At 45.8% G+C, this 16,371-nt stretch overlaps 1 protein-coding gene across 2 annotated transcripts in view; it reads right to left on the bottom strand.

The window, feature by feature from the left end:
• Positions 1-2,795: 2,795 nt before the first annotated feature.
• Positions 2,796-16,371, bottom strand: part of Hgsnat (heparan-alpha-glucosaminide N-acetyltransferase) — a 31,925-nt gene continuing 18,349 nt past the window's right edge. For both annotated transcript variants that reach the window (XM_040731780.1, XM_040731781.1), the window contains 11 exons: positions 16,138-16,214; positions 14,854-14,884; positions 12,071-12,231; positions 10,172-10,287; positions 9,769-9,890; positions 8,768-8,894; positions 7,333-7,419; positions 6,801-6,878; positions 4,960-5,030; positions 4,339-4,451; positions 2,796-3,498 (listed from right to left, as the gene is read on the bottom strand). In XM_040731780.1, coding sequence (XP_040587714.1) covers positions 3,317-3,498; positions 4,339-4,451; positions 4,960-5,030; positions 6,801-6,878; positions 7,333-7,419; positions 8,768-8,894; positions 9,769-9,890; positions 10,172-10,287; positions 12,071-12,231; positions 14,854-14,884; positions 16,138-16,214 — 1,165 coding nt within the window. In that variant the 3' untranslated portion in view covers positions 2,796-3,316. The remainder of the gene's footprint in view (positions 3,499-4,338; positions 4,452-4,959; positions 5,031-6,800; positions 6,879-7,332; positions 7,420-8,767; positions 8,895-9,768; positions 9,891-10,171; positions 10,288-12,070; positions 12,232-14,853; positions 14,885-16,137; positions 16,215-16,371) is intronic.

Here is a 16,371-nt window from a genome sequence, read left to right as displayed (position 1 = left end):
TGATGATAACAGCACACTATAAGTGTGCTGCTAATTTTATGTCAACTTGACACAGGCTAGACTCATCTGAGAGGAGTCATTTGAGAAAATGCCTCCCTAAGACTGTGGTATAGACAAGCAAGCCTGTAGGGCATTTTCTTAATTTTGATTGATGGGGGAGGGCCAGCCCATTGTAGGTGGGGCCATCCCTGGGCTGGTGGTCCTGGATTCTGTAAGAAAGCAGGCTGAGAAATCCATGGGGAGCAAGTCAGTAGGTGGCACCCTCCAGGGTCTCTGCATCAGCTCCTGCCTCCAGGTTCCTGACTTCATTTGATGATGTGGAAGCATAAACTGAATAAACTCTTTACTCTTCAAACTGCTCTGGTCATGGTCTTTCATCACAGCAACAGTAACCCAAACTAAGAACGTAAGCCCCAATTAAATGCTTCCTTTCATTAATTTGCCTTGGTCATGCTGTCTCTTCACAGCAATAGAACAGTGACTAAGACAGAAGTTGGTACTAAGAGCAAGGAGATTGCTGTGATAGACCTGACTGTGTTGTTCGTTGGAAGAATGTTTGTTGGAAGACTTTGGGACTTTGGAGAGGAAAGCCATTGAACATTTTAGGTGGGGCTTAATGGGCCATCCTTGTAGGAGCATGAAAGACAGTGCTAAGGGCAGTTTGGACTGTGGGGACCCAACTCAAGGAGTTTCAGAGGGAAGAGTAAGTGGCCTACAGACCTTTCTTGTGATATTGTATCAAAGAATGTGGCTGCTTTTCTCCCTCACCATGGTGTCCACAAGACTCTCTTCCTTACTTGGGTCATATCAGTGTCCATCGTTGCTGACTATGATGTGGAAAAGCATCACTTGTGATTTGCTTTGGTAGCAAAACTACCTTTTCTCCAAGGTCTGTTGGGGCAACAATATCACAGGAACCAGGTCACCAGACAAGCACAAGGAAAAACCAGGTCCAACATTGAGGATGTGACCACAAACATGAAAACTACAAGAATAGCTGGTTGGGAAACACAGGCAAATGAGGGAAAATGCATTTCTATAGGACAGTCTCCCGCACAGCTGTGGCCAGCTATACTGTTAGCAACAGGAGCCTGCAAAGCCGCCTGTTCCCTTTAACAGCTACGTCAGCATTCTCAGGAGACTCTCTGTTGGACATACCAACTTAACTAGCAGTCAAACCATTGAAAAACAAAAGTGGGCTGGAGAGATGGCTCAGCAGTTAGTTTTGTGCTCACAGTTCTTGCAGGGGACTATGGTTTGGTTCCCAACATCCACACTGGGTGACTCATAACTGCCTGTAACTCCAACTCCAGATGGATCCAATGCCCTCTTCTAGACTCTGCAGGCACCCCACTCATGTGCACCTATACACATACAAATAAAAATTAAAGTCTTAAAAAACACCCAACCACATTGTTTTGTTTTATTAAATGTTTATTTAGCACTTGCTAAGTTCAAGGCCGTGCATTTGGTACCACGAAGATGCAGAAGAATGTGTGGTTCTTGTCACCAAATCACAATAAAAAGAAAAATAACCACCATATGAGGCAGAAGCAATTAATGCCACCAGATGAATATCACATTTGAGAACCCCGAAGAAGATATCAGCTCTGAATGAGAATAGGATTAGAGGTGGTGCTCCCGAAATGGAGCATTTTAAATGACAGATCAAATCCAGGTGGGGAGAAATGAAGAGGAAGATGACAATAAGGAGGGCGGGAGGGAGGGTTGCAGCTGTGTGACAACAAGCAAGGCTGTGCAGGAGATGGGCAAACACCAGAGGGTGCTGGGATCAAATGAAGAGGGCTACACCAGGCAGAGATAGCTCAGGCACAAACGACCGGACAAGATGGTGGTTTGATCCAGCTCCTGCTTTGTCAAGTGGAATTTGCTGGCAGTAGATCAGTCTCAGATGTAGATCAGGAAAGCATCTAGACTAGAACAGTGGTTGTAACAGGGAGAATGAAGCAGGCAGAGACGGGAGATGGAGACAGAACTGAGACTTAGCAATGATTAAATGTGTATTTTAAAAACGGGAATGTATAAGGGAGGGGCTCAAAAGTCATACATGCATGGGCAGTAATTGAAATGTCCCCAGGTCGTGACAGAAGAGTGGCCTAAAGTACAACTCTATCACAACTCTCCGTAAATATGCAACACTCACAGAGAATCCCCAGGAGGGAATTGCAAGCACAGCACACAAGGGTTGTCTATCACCTGCACCTCTGTGAAACTGTGCACAGCCATTGGATTTGTTCCGATGGAGCTGTAAATGGTTTTGCTACTATTCCTTTTCCAGGGTTTTCTGTAAGATTACAGTGAAGATTTCAGAGAAGCTGCTGATGGACTCCCACCTTATCACATCTAAACACTGGGGAGACCTGGCGGAGCACCCCATCTTTCCTTCCACAGATGAGAGAAGCAAAGCTCTGACAGGCCAGGGGACTGCCACGCCCTTACACAGGAGGCAGCTCAGGAGAACCCACAGCAAGAGCAGATGCTCTTCCTTCCACGGCTACATCTCTGGGTACCTTCCGGAGACACGCCCGTGCAGGCAGGCAGGCAGGCAGGCAGGCAGCGGTGAATAGTAGGAGGACATGTACAGCCACAACAAGAATAGCTGACAATAATAAATCTATACTTCAGGTTTCGCCAGGTGGGGAAGGAAGTCAGTAGCTTCGGATAATGCATTCTATGGGTTCATCAAAGCCCTGAAAATCAGAAAGCCAACTACTTTGCCTTTCTAGAAACATTAAGGTGCATGCTATTTAAAAAAATCAGACATTATGACACAGTCCATTCAAAAAGCTTTATGTAAGTCTCACAGCAGAAGCCACGGTATTTTTGTTGGCATGCACAGGGAGGCAGTTTTCAGGAGATTAGAATTCATCCTTCAATTATTTGGGGTTTTCTTGTGTTCTTGTTGTTGCCCGTTTGATTGTCTTGCCAGGGATCGAACTTTCCAAGCTAGGAAATTATTCTACCTCTGAGTCAAACCAGCTCACCAACCTTGGCCTTCATTACAGAGGCAAAATGTCCATAGTAAATCCCCTCTGGGAAGTTCAAGGAGATTTCCACACATGTCCCAAACATACCAATTTCATAGAAAATGAAGAAAAGGAGCATTAACATTTCAAATCTGTAAATATGTAAGTAAAAAACATACATGCAGATTTCTGACCTGTAAGAAAATCAGCGTGGACACAGCATCTGGGAGTACGTCCCTTCTGTGCGGGAGGATTCCCTTTAAAAGGCTGTTTACACCCTGCTCCCAGGGCCGCTGGACTCCTCCAGCAATACACGTCAGTGAATGCTGTCAGATTTTCCAAAACATCTTCTTCTTATAGAGAACGTAGGAGATGAGCACCCAGAGAGCAGTGGCGACTATGTTTTGAATTAGGTGCTCTTTGTGTGACTGGTCGTCCTCCAGCTTCCACCGGAAGGGGAAGTAGTCCTCAAACACCTCATGACCAACATACACCAGAATGGAGTTCATCCCTTAGAGAGATCAGACATGTTTATTTCCTGATCATTCACAGAGTTGGCTAGATGAACTCAAAACATGTAAAGCACGCACTGGCATTATCACCCACAACCCCAAATAAGTGATGCATAGCCTAGCTATTTAAGTGTGAAATATGCTTCTGCACCCATAGGGATCAAGGGCCTCGAGCTGTTTCAGCTGGTACAGGCATTTGCCACCATGCCTGATGACCTCAGTTCTATCCTGGGAAGCCTCAGGTGGAGAGACCTGAACCCTGCAAGTTGTACTCTGGTACACATCACAGGCACTTTCGTGGGTATGTATACATACACACACACACACACACACACACACACAGAGAAAAAAGGAAGTACAATCCTATTTCTTATTTAAAACAGTATGTCAGCCAGGCAGTGGTGATGCACACCTTTAATCCCAGCACTCAAGAGACAGACACTGGTGGATATCTGAGTTTGAGGCCAGCCTGGTCTAGAGAGCAAGTTCCAAAACAGCCAAGGCTAGAGAAACCCTGTTTCAAAAACCAAACCAAACCAAAACCCAAACAAACAAAAAAGCAAAACAAAACAAAACAGCATGTCCTGGTTTGTATCCAGTACTGCACTATTTTATACTACCTGAAAATAAGCGAAATGTATTTGCTGACTCTAGAAGCCAAATGTGTAAAAACAGGGTGCAGTGTTTTGGGACCTGTGAGCTGGGGCAGCACAGCCCCTGCTGGTTTCCTCTTCAGCTTCCTGGACACATGTCCCCAGTACAGTGGCTTCGCCTCTGAGGAAGCTCAGGGCCCCACTGAGCCGGTCTCTCCCTGCTCAGATTCCTTACAGCTGACTTACCTGGGTAGAAGAATGGAGCTCCTGTCCACAGCCCCTTCACGTCCACAGCCGGATACAGGACGAGCAGCATGAAGAAGGCGAAGCAGCTCAATGTGCTGACGTACGAAAGGGACCTACAGGGAGACGGGGGAGATGAGGGAGGGAGGACCTGCAGGGAGACGAGGGAGGACCTGCAGGGAGACGGGGGAGATGAGGGAGGACCTACAGGGAGACGGGGGAGATGAGGGAGGGAGGACCTACAGGGAGATGAGGGAGGACCTACAGGGAGACGAGGGAGGACCTGCAGGGAGACGGGGGAGATGAGGGAGGACCTACAGGGAGAAGAGGACCTACAGGGAGATGAGGGAGGACCTACAGGGAGATGAGGGAGGACCTACAGGGAGAAGGGGGAGATGAGGGAGGACGTACAGGGAGACGAGGGAGGACCTACAGGGAGATGAGGGGAGATGAGGGAGGACCTACAGGGAGATGAGGGAGGACCTACAGGGAGATGAGGGAGGACCTACAGGGAGACGAGGGAGGACCTACAGGGAGATGAGGGAGGGAGGCTGTTGCACTCCCAGGAACACCCGGTTTCAACAAGAGAAATAACAATACCGTGGTACCCTCTACCATGCTTACCAGAGGTTTTTGTTTATTGGAATAAAGCCTTCGTCTGCAGACACCTTTGTCAAAGCAAGAGAAATAAGCCCCTATGAAGAAAAGAAGATGCTAAAGATCAGTAATATAGTCTCAAAGCACACTGCAATGGAGACAAAAAATAGTTACTGCTAGCGAGGACCAAAAATCACACCTTTTAGTGTGCTCTTTTAACTGGATACCTACTGTAAGATGTGTAACTAAAATATTATCCAAAACCATCTTCCGTGTCCTCTGAGTCAGAGAAGGTAAGTGACAAATCACACCTCCTCCTAAGAGAATGTGGCTCCTCGAGGCTGGGGAAAAGAACAGCCAGCCAGGCACATCTCATGTTCTTAACTGGGATGTTCCTGCCCTTAAAACTATCGTTTGTCTGGTTGTTTCCACTATGTTTTCTCTCTCTCTAAGTTTTTTGAGACAGGGTTTCTCTGTATAGCCCTGGCTGTCCTGGAACTCACTCTGTAGACCAGGCTGGCCTTGAACTCAGCAACCCACCTGCCTCTGCCTCCCAAGTGCTGGGATGAAAGACATGCACACCACCGCCTGGCTAAATATCCATTCTTTTTCTTTTTTTTTTTAATTTTTCATTTCATGTGCATTGGTGTTTTGCCTTGCATGTATGTCTGTAAATGGAGTTAAGTTCTTAATTGGTCTAGATAATAAAAAGCTGGAGTCAGATATAGAGGGAAATGCTGAGAGATCAGAGAGAAGGAGCAAGTCACAGCACACCTCACCTCCTTAGCGTCTCAGCAGACAAGAGAGCAAGTTCCTGTTTCTCCCTGCTTATATCCTGTTTCTGCCCAGCTACCTCACTTCCTGTCTGTCTGTACAGACCTATGGTTGGCTAGTGGCATGCTTCATTCTCTGACCCTCAGACAGCTTTATTTGTACATGCAAGGTATCAGCACATATGTCGGTGTAAGGGTGTTGGACCCTGCAACTGGGATTACAGACAGTTGTGAGCTGCCCTGTGGGTGCTGGGAATTGAACCCAGGTCCTTTGGAAGAGCAGCCAGTGCTCTTAAACACTGAGCCATCCCTCCAGGCCTTTTTAAATTTTTCTGTTTTTGAGACACGTATCTGTTTTGAGACACTGGCCTCAAACTCAGTATATAGCTAAGGTTGATCTTGGGTCCTCTGCCTCCTCGTGCCAAATGCAGACCCATGCCACCTACCCAGTCTTAGGGGCTGCTGGGGATGGAACTGAGGGTATCACACATGCTAAGCCTTCTACTGAACTACAACCCCATCCCTGCCTAGTCTTTCTGTAAGGCTTCTCATATAGAGCATCACTTACACATTTCCCCCAGCCGTCTTCACTGATGTTTGATGGCAGACACTCTTTTTTTATTTTTTTTTTATTTTTTATTTTTTTGGTTTTTACGAGACAGGGTTTCTCTGTATTGTTTTGGAGGTTATCGGTCCAGCCCAGCCTCGAACTCACAGAGATCCACCTGCCTCTGCCTCCCGAGTGCTGGGATTAAAGGCGTGTGCCGCAACCGCCCGGCCAGACACTCTTATTTATTTATATAATACAATTTTCTAAGAAAATAAGTCTGAGAATTTAGATACAAAGATGTCTTCCTTCCTGGCACTAGGACTGTACCTTAGTGGAAGAGTGTGCATTGGGTATGCACCAGGTCCTGGGCTCCAAGCTCAGGAAAAAAAATAAGAATGATTTTTTTAAAAGATGCTATTCTGTGAATCCTGTTATTCAAGTGAAACATCCATCGTGCTGAGCCAGCAGCTGCTCAACATCTCATTTCTTCTTAATAAATGCCAGTCTTATGAACACAATGGGAGTGAGGAAGGCTGGTCACTTACAAGGATGCAGCACCAGGCGGCGAATCTCATCAGGATGGCTTTTGTCTGATCCTTATAATACAGTAGTATTTTTCCTGCCTGGAGAAGAAAACAGTACGATCAAGAGAGTCACCCGAGATGAACCCAGGTTTCTTTTCATCCATCAACTATCCAGCACATAGAGTTATTTGCTACGTACAGATGCAAGACACTGGGGATACAAGAAGGAATGCAACGGGCCAATGAGATAGAAGTTGACAAACATAAATATGGCCACTAATGGAACTCATTATCCACAGACTCCTGGGCTACGATAAACATACAACTAGTAAGAATTTAGGTTCCAGAGTGTAAGGATTCAGCTAGTCAACTGAATTGCTGAGTTATCCCACCCTAGCTTATGGGATCTTGATCCTAGACAGAATTTAGAGAGCTGTGGGGCAGCAGAGGGCCTCCTTCAACTCCCTCATTACAGTGAGGTGACTTCTAGTTATGCTGCTAGCAGTTGTCACAAAATGTCAGAAAAGGATAGCCCAATGAAAGGAACCAATACCTGAACTCCTAAAAATGCCATCACAATGGAGTTGATAGTCCCTAAGATTCCTTCTGGGTCGTAGGCCACCTCAGTGTGATAAAGGACCTTAACAAAACAGAACAAGAGGGTGGCAGTCACTCACTAAACACAAAAATGCACACAAGTCTCAGAGGGAATGCAAACTTGAAGACATTTCAACCATTGCTCTTTCTTTCTTTCTTATTTTGCTTGCTTCCCTCCCTCCCTCCTTCCTTTTTTTTTTTTTTTTTTTGCTTTTACAGCAGAAATTCATGGGCAATTTATAAGCATCACAGGCAAAGTAAGCCATGATCCTGCTCAGCCACCTTATCAAGTCTGGCAAAGAGTGCTGGACCTCGTTTAACAACATGCAAAGGCCTAACAGGACGGGAATTACAAGCTCATTCTGTTTTAGTTGACCCCACTGAGCTTCAACAGCTCCTAACCTTTTTTTCAGGCACCTAACATTTAATAATATATTTGGGAAGGGGGAGTGGCCTAGGGGCCAAGAATCTGCTCAGCATTTAGAAGGCCCATACTTTAAAGTCTAACATTCCAAAAAATTCATCAATTAAAATAAAACATTTGTATTTTTAACATAAAAATGAGACTCTAGAACTTGGAGATGTATAGTGTATCCTTAACCATTGTAAGGCCTGAAAGATTTGTCCCCAGCTATGAGAAATATCAGCGGCAGGCCGGGTGGTGGTGGCGCACGCCTTTAATCCCAGCACTCAGGAGGCAGAGGCAGGTGGATCTCTGTGAGTTCGAGGCCGGGCTGGACTGAAGGCCTCTAAAACAATACAGAGAAACCCTGTGTCGTAAAAACCAAACAAAAAGAAACAAAAAGAAAGAAGTGTCAGCTGCTGAAAGGTCTCAGTCAAGAACTCGTCCAGGGTCCTTCACTAAAGACAGCTGCAGGGTGGGCACAGCTCACTGGGCCCTGAGCTGGAGCCCAGCAATGTGAAACAAGAAAAAAGAAAACGTGGGAATTGTCTGCCTTTCCAAACAAAGTCTCCTGTGCTGGGGACAATCCCCATCCAGCAAGAAACAGGGACCCACCGCTCACCCGGTGCAGAAGAGCTCTCAAATGCCACCTCAGCTCACAGATTAACCAGAGCCTTGAGGAGACATGAGCAGCTCAACTCCCTCAGCTGCATTCCTCACAGCGACTAACTCAATGGAGACACCCCACACATATCCTGTCTCGGAGTCTGGGGCTGGAAATCCAAAGAGCTAAATAAAATACCACTTGTTATTTTATATGGCTCATTCTCTCTCCACAATCAAAAATACCTTTCCCTACCAACACAGTGAACACCTGTGGCATGAATGCAGCCAGTTTTCCAAACAACGGTTCCACCACACTGTCCTTAAACAGTGTCAGACTGGCTCAAGCGTCCTTCCCAGGGAAAAGCAAGGTACACGCACGCACAGTGGAGGATGGGTGCTGGTACAGATGACTGTCTCCCAGAAGTAGGCGGTCGATGTAGCCGGCGGCTCCTCCAGTGCAGTGAGGGTACTTCCCCAAGTCGCCAATACCACCAGGGCCAAGGTAGCCACTAAGGAAGTGAGAAGCACACTTAATTGACAGGACCGCAGAAGGGATAGTGCTGAACAGTGGCTATCCATGGGGGACAGGTTTAAAGAGCCTCACATACAAACAGGCCACAACAGCCCTGACCCCCGGACCCATCTGACTGGACAACAGCCCCCATCACTGGAAAGAGGTCCACTTTTTACTCAGGGTGATTCTGAGACAATTCAACCCTCCTCTCTGTGTAAAGACAGCTTCAAAGAGGAGAAAGTATGAAAGAGAATTCCTCTGACTAGAGAAATTTCAATGCTATAGAGCCTCACCTCTAACTTAGCAGAACAAAAGGAAAAGAAAAGAGGGAGAAAGAAAAAGAAAGCAACCCAGTCAAGTCATGAATTGGGGCTAGAGAGAGAGGTCAGTGGTTAAGAGCACTTCCAGAAGACCTGGGTTTGATTCCCAGAACCCACATGGTGGTCCAAATCCAGGGATCCAATGCCTCCTCAATCACTGTGTGCCCATGGTACACAGATACACATGCAGGCAAAACACTCATACACATACAACACTTTTTATTGAAGTAAGAAACGACATGCATGGTAACACACACTTGTAATACCAGCCCTGGAGAGTAGAGACAGGTGGAGTCTTGGGACTCACTGCCCAGCCTATCTGGCAAACTCTACGTCACACAAAAGAAAGGATTGACAACTGAGGAATAACACCTGTCCTCCAGCCTTCAGATGCACATGCACACAATGCACACACACTGCACACACATGCACACAATGCACACACATGCACACACATGCACACACATACACACACATGCACACAATGCACACACATGCACACACATGCACCACACACACAAAGGGATTACCTGGCACGGGGTCACTTACGTAGGGCACCCAGGGACAGGTAAAAAGAGTGTCAAAGCCAGCCAAATGCTTTCCAGTGTCAGAAGGATGAGCCACTGGGGCCAGCTGGAAGTGACGTCTCGAAGAGAAAAGCAGCTTCTCTCCTGACAGGGCAAGAACAGCTCACGTGAGGCAACAGTGAACATGGGAAAAGCCAGTGATTGGGTTTTGGCCTTTATAGTAGAATAAAAAAAATTATCTGTCCAAGCCCAGAACAAACACAGGAGGGCTGATGTGTGGTGTGGTCCTGTAATTTAGTGTAGTGTACTGTAACTGATCCAGGCAGTGAGAGACCCTGACTGAAAAAGAAAGTGAACAACTCCTGATAAATGACCAAGTCTGCCCCCCCCCACCCCGCACATACACACACACATAAGGTTCTCACCAAGGAACAGCTGTCAGGGACAGGCTTCGAGAAGAGGAGCTCCAACACAGCGACCACAAAGTATGTCACTCCCAACCGCTGCAGGACACCAGGGATCCGCAACTTATCCCAAGACACTGCCAAAGACACAAGTCACCGAAGGCTAAGCCAGCAGGATCCACCTTACCCCAAGACAGTGCTGTCTCCTGCAGGGGAGACATGCCTGTATTACTCGTAAGTAAATTATCATAGCTCGAGGATACACATGGGCTGGGGACACATACTCTCTGTAAACAAGCACCGAGCCAACTTAACTCAGTTGGGGGACAAAGCAGGGACTCCCTGTAGCATGGAATCCAGCTCCAACCCTCACCTATTAGGGATATGGATATAACTCTCATGTTACCAGAAACATGCAGAACAAACCAAACCACTGTTCACCACCTATAATAGGTTACGGGCTGTATCCTGGGGAGAGAACCTATAGCAAACCCTGTAGTGGCTGCCCCTGAGGTTGGGAAGAACACCTCAGCAGAATCCAGTCTCTAAGCCTGTGGTTCTCAATCTGGGGGAGGATCAACCCTTTCACAGGGGTCACCTAAGACCACAGGAAAACAGACATTTACATTATGATTCACAACAGTAGCAGAATCACGAAGAAGCAATGAAATAATTTTATGGTCAGGGTTCACAACATGAGGAACTGTATTAAAGGGTCACAGCATTAGGAAAGTTGAGAACCACTGGTCTAAGCTCTTAGGCTTCCAGTAAAGGCACTCACTGCCTGAGGGCTGGATTTGACTGGTGTGTATCTGTTCTCCTTTGCCAGAGACAAGGCAAGCCCCGGGACAGTAACTGCCGCCTTCCTGTCTGCAACAGGTACCAACCAAGGGCTCTCACATCCTGTCTTCACCATCTGGTGTCACTGAAGAGGACAGAAGCAATGACAAGTGTCCCCTTCTCAGTAGCACAGCTGGCACACGGGTGAGGACAGATTTTTTTTTAAGATTTATTTATTTATTATGCATACAGTGTTCTGTCTGCATGTATACCTGTAGGCCAGAAGAAGGCACCAGATCTCATTATAGATGGTTATGAGGCACCATGTGGTTGCTGGGAATTGAACTCAGGACCCCTGGAAGAGCAGCTAGTGCTCTTAAACTGAGTCATCTCTCCAGCCCCAAGGATGGATTCTTAAACTAACAGTCAACACTAATAGTCCATGGACCCAAAAGAGACAGAGTATGAGAACAAATTGACCTGGTCGTTTTCTCCTCTGTCAATGAACACATGGACATGACCCAGAAACAACACTTCAACCTCACTCAGTCTAACTTTTCTTTTATATCACAGGAATCAGAGTAGACACCCATTACTAAATTTTCAAGCTAAGTGTAACAGTACCCAACAGTATTCAAGCAGTACACATACTCTTCTAATAATTCATCCTTTGGGAGGGATCCGGGATGAAAGAATTACATTAGATTTTAACATGTGGGGCTCAGTGGCAAAAAGCTGTCTGGCATGTGCAAGGGCCTGGGTTTGATACCAAACACTGAATATATATTTATACATATATATATATATATTTACACACACACACACACACACACACACACACACACACACACACACACATATATATATATATATATATATATATATATATATATATGTAAAACAAGTCTTGCCGGGCAGTGGTGGTGCACGCCTTTAATCCCAGGGTCAGGAGGCAGAGACAGATAGATCTCTGTAAGTTTGAGACCAGCCTGGTCTACAAGAGCTAGCTCCAGGACAGCCTCCAAAGCCACAGAGAAACCCTGTCTCGAAAAACCAAACCAAAACAACAACAAAAACAAAACCCAAGTCTTTTCCATAGTTCAACCTGACTCTATATAAACAAAGGACAGAGATACTTACATGGACCAAGGCAATAATTGGGGTTGACAATGATAATTCCTATACAGATTAACAGGAAACTTCTCCAGGCAATTTTCCCCAGCAGTCTGAATTTTGAACATCCTCGTTGTAGGATAGAAGTCATTGACAAGAAAATTGAAGATCCCATAATAAACACAAACCTAAAAAGAAAGGTTATTGGTAGGTGGTCATTTCCAGTTTTTATACATGTGCCCTTGATATCTTATTGTAGAGAGGTGACACAGTATCTATCCACAGCAGCCAGTTACAGAAACAGTGCTGGGCTCATAATACGGGAGGGAGATGAATGCAGCCCTGCTGGTGGGAATTTTGACAGAACATCTTCAAGGCCTGCTGTAGGAGGAAAACTGGCTAATAGTAAGTGGGATTTCCATGGATAATCCTGCAAGCATTTATCAGAGAGAAAAGCTGTGGACACTGGGACCCAAGGGGCTTGTGTTAATACACTGTCCAAGTCCTTCAGAAACAAAACATTCAAATCTTTTAGCAAGTCATTCCTTCTCCTGGAAGAAAGAAAAAAGCTTCTCTCTCTCTCTCTCCCTCTCTCCCTCTCCCTCTCCCTCTCCCTCTCTCTCTCTCTCTCTCTCTCTCTCTCTCTCTCTCTCTCTCTCTCTCTCTCTCTCTCTCACATTTGGTAGGAGTCACATGGCACATATTTCCTTTTCCTTTCTTAAGCACACAGTCTCCCTTAAAACAAAACAAAAAACACTGAATGTGAGCTGTCCACAGGCTCACGTGCTCAGTAGGTTCCCTTTTGGTGGTGTTTTGGATGTGAGCTGTCCACAGGCTCACGTGCTCAGTAGGTTCCCGTTTGGTGGTGTTTTGGATGTGAGCTGTCCACAGGCTCACATGTTCAGTAGGTTCCCGTTTGGTGGTGTCTTGGAGATCCCGGGGCCTTCTGACTACTTGGTCAGCAGAGTACCGCAGGGTGGGGCCAGAGGACTGCAGCAGCCCGTTCCTGGCACCAGACTTGGCTTCCTGTTTTGCTGCCAAGTGTGAGCAAGCTGCCTCCTCCACTGTCATGCAGCCCTGAGCTAAAGTAACTTCTCTAAGTTGCTCCTGTGAGATATTTTGTCCCTTTGAAGAGAACAGCAACCAATACAAAACCACAGTACATTCTTCCTAGATATTGGCTCAGTGTTAGGGAAATGTGGCTTGCTCTGGCTGCCTCTCAGAGTCCCCTGGCTTCCCTTCCAGGATTTATCTGTCTCATAGAGCAATAAGGGAGAAGCTGTATGCTGAAATCATTACCAGATCTCAAAAAATATTTGCCCTGTCCAAATCTTCTCAAAGCAACAAACACTTCTCCCCAGTCCTGGAGTCTATGGTAGTAATACCACACCAGCGTTCCAACATGGGAAACATTCTCCTGGAGCCATCTCCAGTGACCGAGCACTCAGATGGCTCCACGCATCCGTGTAAACATAAATGGTGCATCAAATGGGAAACATGCCGTGACAAGGCCAAGCATCCACTAGGGAGGAGATGTTTTTATTCTACTACCATATTAGATTTTAATTTACAACTATCATTTCCTGCTAGGTATTTATCCGTATTCACAGATACTCGTTTACCGTACCAATTTTTAAGAAATATGATTTCACATATTTAGGAAATGAACGGAACTTGACTATAAGTTCAGGGATTATGGTAGGATTTCAGCATCAAGTAGAAGATACGTGTTCTAACAAGATGTTTCATGCCAGACCATTCATCTTTGGAGCTGAGACTTGGCTGGGTGGCAGAGTACATGCTTAGCGCACACAAGGTCTCAGTGTCAGTCTCCAGCCCCATGCGGACACACAAATGTCAGACATCTTTTATGTACACATGCAAAAGCATGATGTCAAGTATACCAACTACCCAGTCCCCTAACTTCTGGCATGACTTCACAACAGCAAATGCAGGCTCATGATCCAGAACTGGTCACAGAGGGGCCCCAGCCTTTCAAAGACAAAGGACGGGAGATGATCTGTGGAAGAGCCGACGGCAGGCAGTGGCCATGCAATATTATGAAATACCTCTTGCGTCCTAAGAGACTGGAACTCCTGCTGGACCTCACAGCTGAGTTAATAATACACCTTGAGGTCACTAAAGACTGTTGTCCTACTGCGCACTCAGCCTGTCTGGGTACTCTATCTTTAAGAGAACAATATGACAGTCAACCCTGCTTGATTTGGATTTCCCATGGAATCACCCTTATAACCTAAGCTAATACATGGTTTTAATCTTAAATTATGTACTCTTTCGTGCCTCTGGCCCAGATAATGTATGCATCTCATTTGCCGAAAGCAGCAAACACAGAAGTTGAAAGCAACCAGTTATGAATACTGGTTGATAAGCAATGACGTTTGTTGTCTGGGGTCAGTGGAGCCAGTGACTTAATCCCTTGTAGAACTCTACTAAAGATTTCTGAAGAGTGTCCCATCCCTTCCCCATTGGCGCTCTCTGTGCTGTTCAAGTGCAGAGTGAAGCCCTCTGTGAGGGAGACACACAGCACCCACACACAGAATGTACAGTCATACAACAGTCAGACACAGCCTTCCAGCAGGCACAGATTCAGTCCCAAGCAACAGGCAGTCAAGGAGATGGGAGGCAATGGAGGAAGTAGAGATTTCAAGTCTGGACTCGCTTGTGGTTAAAAGGACTCCAAGGGGAAGGAAGTGCTTTTCTCTTTCTGTTCTTATCACCAATGCATTGCTGATGACAGGAGTTAATCACTAATGTGTATAACTCCCGCAATATAGCAATTGTCAGCTCACCATGGGAAGACAAGGTCAGCCACCGTCAGTCCTGCAAGATGATGAAAGAACATTGGTAAGAAAGAGAACTCTAGTATATAAATACTTCCCAATGGGAACATTGCACTGAGTATTTACACAGACAGGAGCCACATACAGCCACTGGGCCTGGGGCTGGGAGGGTTCCCTGATCATAAACCAGTCACACTAGAAGTCTGTGGATGAATTTGTGACACTGCCGCAGTGTCACATACCAGTCAAAAACCTATTCTCTCCCTCTGCCAGACACTCCACGTCATCCAGCAGAGTGCCCAACAAGGAACATAACTGAAACTGTTCGGTCACACAAGAGAGAAGCTGGTGTTTAGGTATGAGTGGGAGCTAGGACTCTCGTTTTAAATCCTTCCATTAACTTTGTTTATTTGTGGATAAGGAGACGTGTAGATCAGAGAACAACTTACAGGAGTAACTTTCACAATATGGATCTTGGGGACTGAACTCAAGTTGGCAGCCAGCACCTTTACCTGCTGAGCTATTTTGTAAGAATTTTGTCTTATATTTGACCATAGCCAAAGGGACAAGAAGTGATAACTCTTGTTTTAAATACTTAAGCACAATTCAAGTCTTACAAGTGTCTGGACTCTATGTCTGAGTATTGAGCTGCATCAGCTGTAGACTCAGTCATCCATACACAGAATCTGGGTGACAGTGGTCAAACACAGTATACTCTCTTCTAGAGGCTTCCGGGACTTTTACAGAATGAAAAATATTCTGTAATTATATTATAGAATCATATTGTAAAATAATGTTTATTTTTACAAAAGAAAAATATTCTATTTGGCCAGAATAAAGACAACTAAAAGTTCTCAAAAGTCTGTGTCTGTAATGATCAGGTACTCCGTGTCATTTTTCTGGTTCTAAAATACCTATTGTCCAGCAACTACTCACCCAGATTTATATCTGTTATTGAGTGCCACTCATACTAGTCTTTGTAGGTGGCACCCCAAGTAAGACTGTAAATCTTAGAAGGCAGAGTTCTCAAGAATACAGTAGCTCTACTATCTAGACCACAACAATGATCGTGTAGAACCAATTCTTTCACATTTCCTGTGGAGACCAAAATCTCACAGCAGAAAAATCCAGTCTCACTCTAGATCCATGGAAAAACAAAACCAAAGGGCCCCAAGTAAGCCAGAGTGCTTCTGCACAAGCTGGGAGGGCCCTGGTGGAGTGCCCACAGGGAATGCTGGGTCATCCTCCCATCCAAAGTTCTCTGGGGGTCAGGGTGGGGGACTAGTAGCTCACCATTCCAACTTGAATGTTTGAAGTACCAATATTTTCCTCCTCCATAATTAACGAAGACCATGAGGATGAGAGCTATCCTGTAAGGCAAACAAAGGGAGGGCGGTGAGAACAAACCCTCAAGTACAGACTCTCTTTCAGACAAGGTATGTCACAATAACGTGGCTCGACAGAGCAGTTTATGACATGGGTAGGAAGGTTCAGATATGATTATCTGGTGCTCACCATGATGATGCT

This window comes from Mesocricetus auratus, unplaced genomic scaffold (assembly GCF_017639785.1).
Source record: "Mesocricetus auratus isolate SY011 unplaced genomic scaffold, BCM_Maur_2.0 Super-Scaffold_100026, whole genome shotgun sequence".
Classification (NCBI taxonomy): Eukaryota; Metazoa; Chordata; class Mammalia; order Rodentia; family Cricetidae; genus Mesocricetus; species Mesocricetus auratus.
This window is presented reverse-complemented; position numbering and strand designations above follow the sequence as displayed.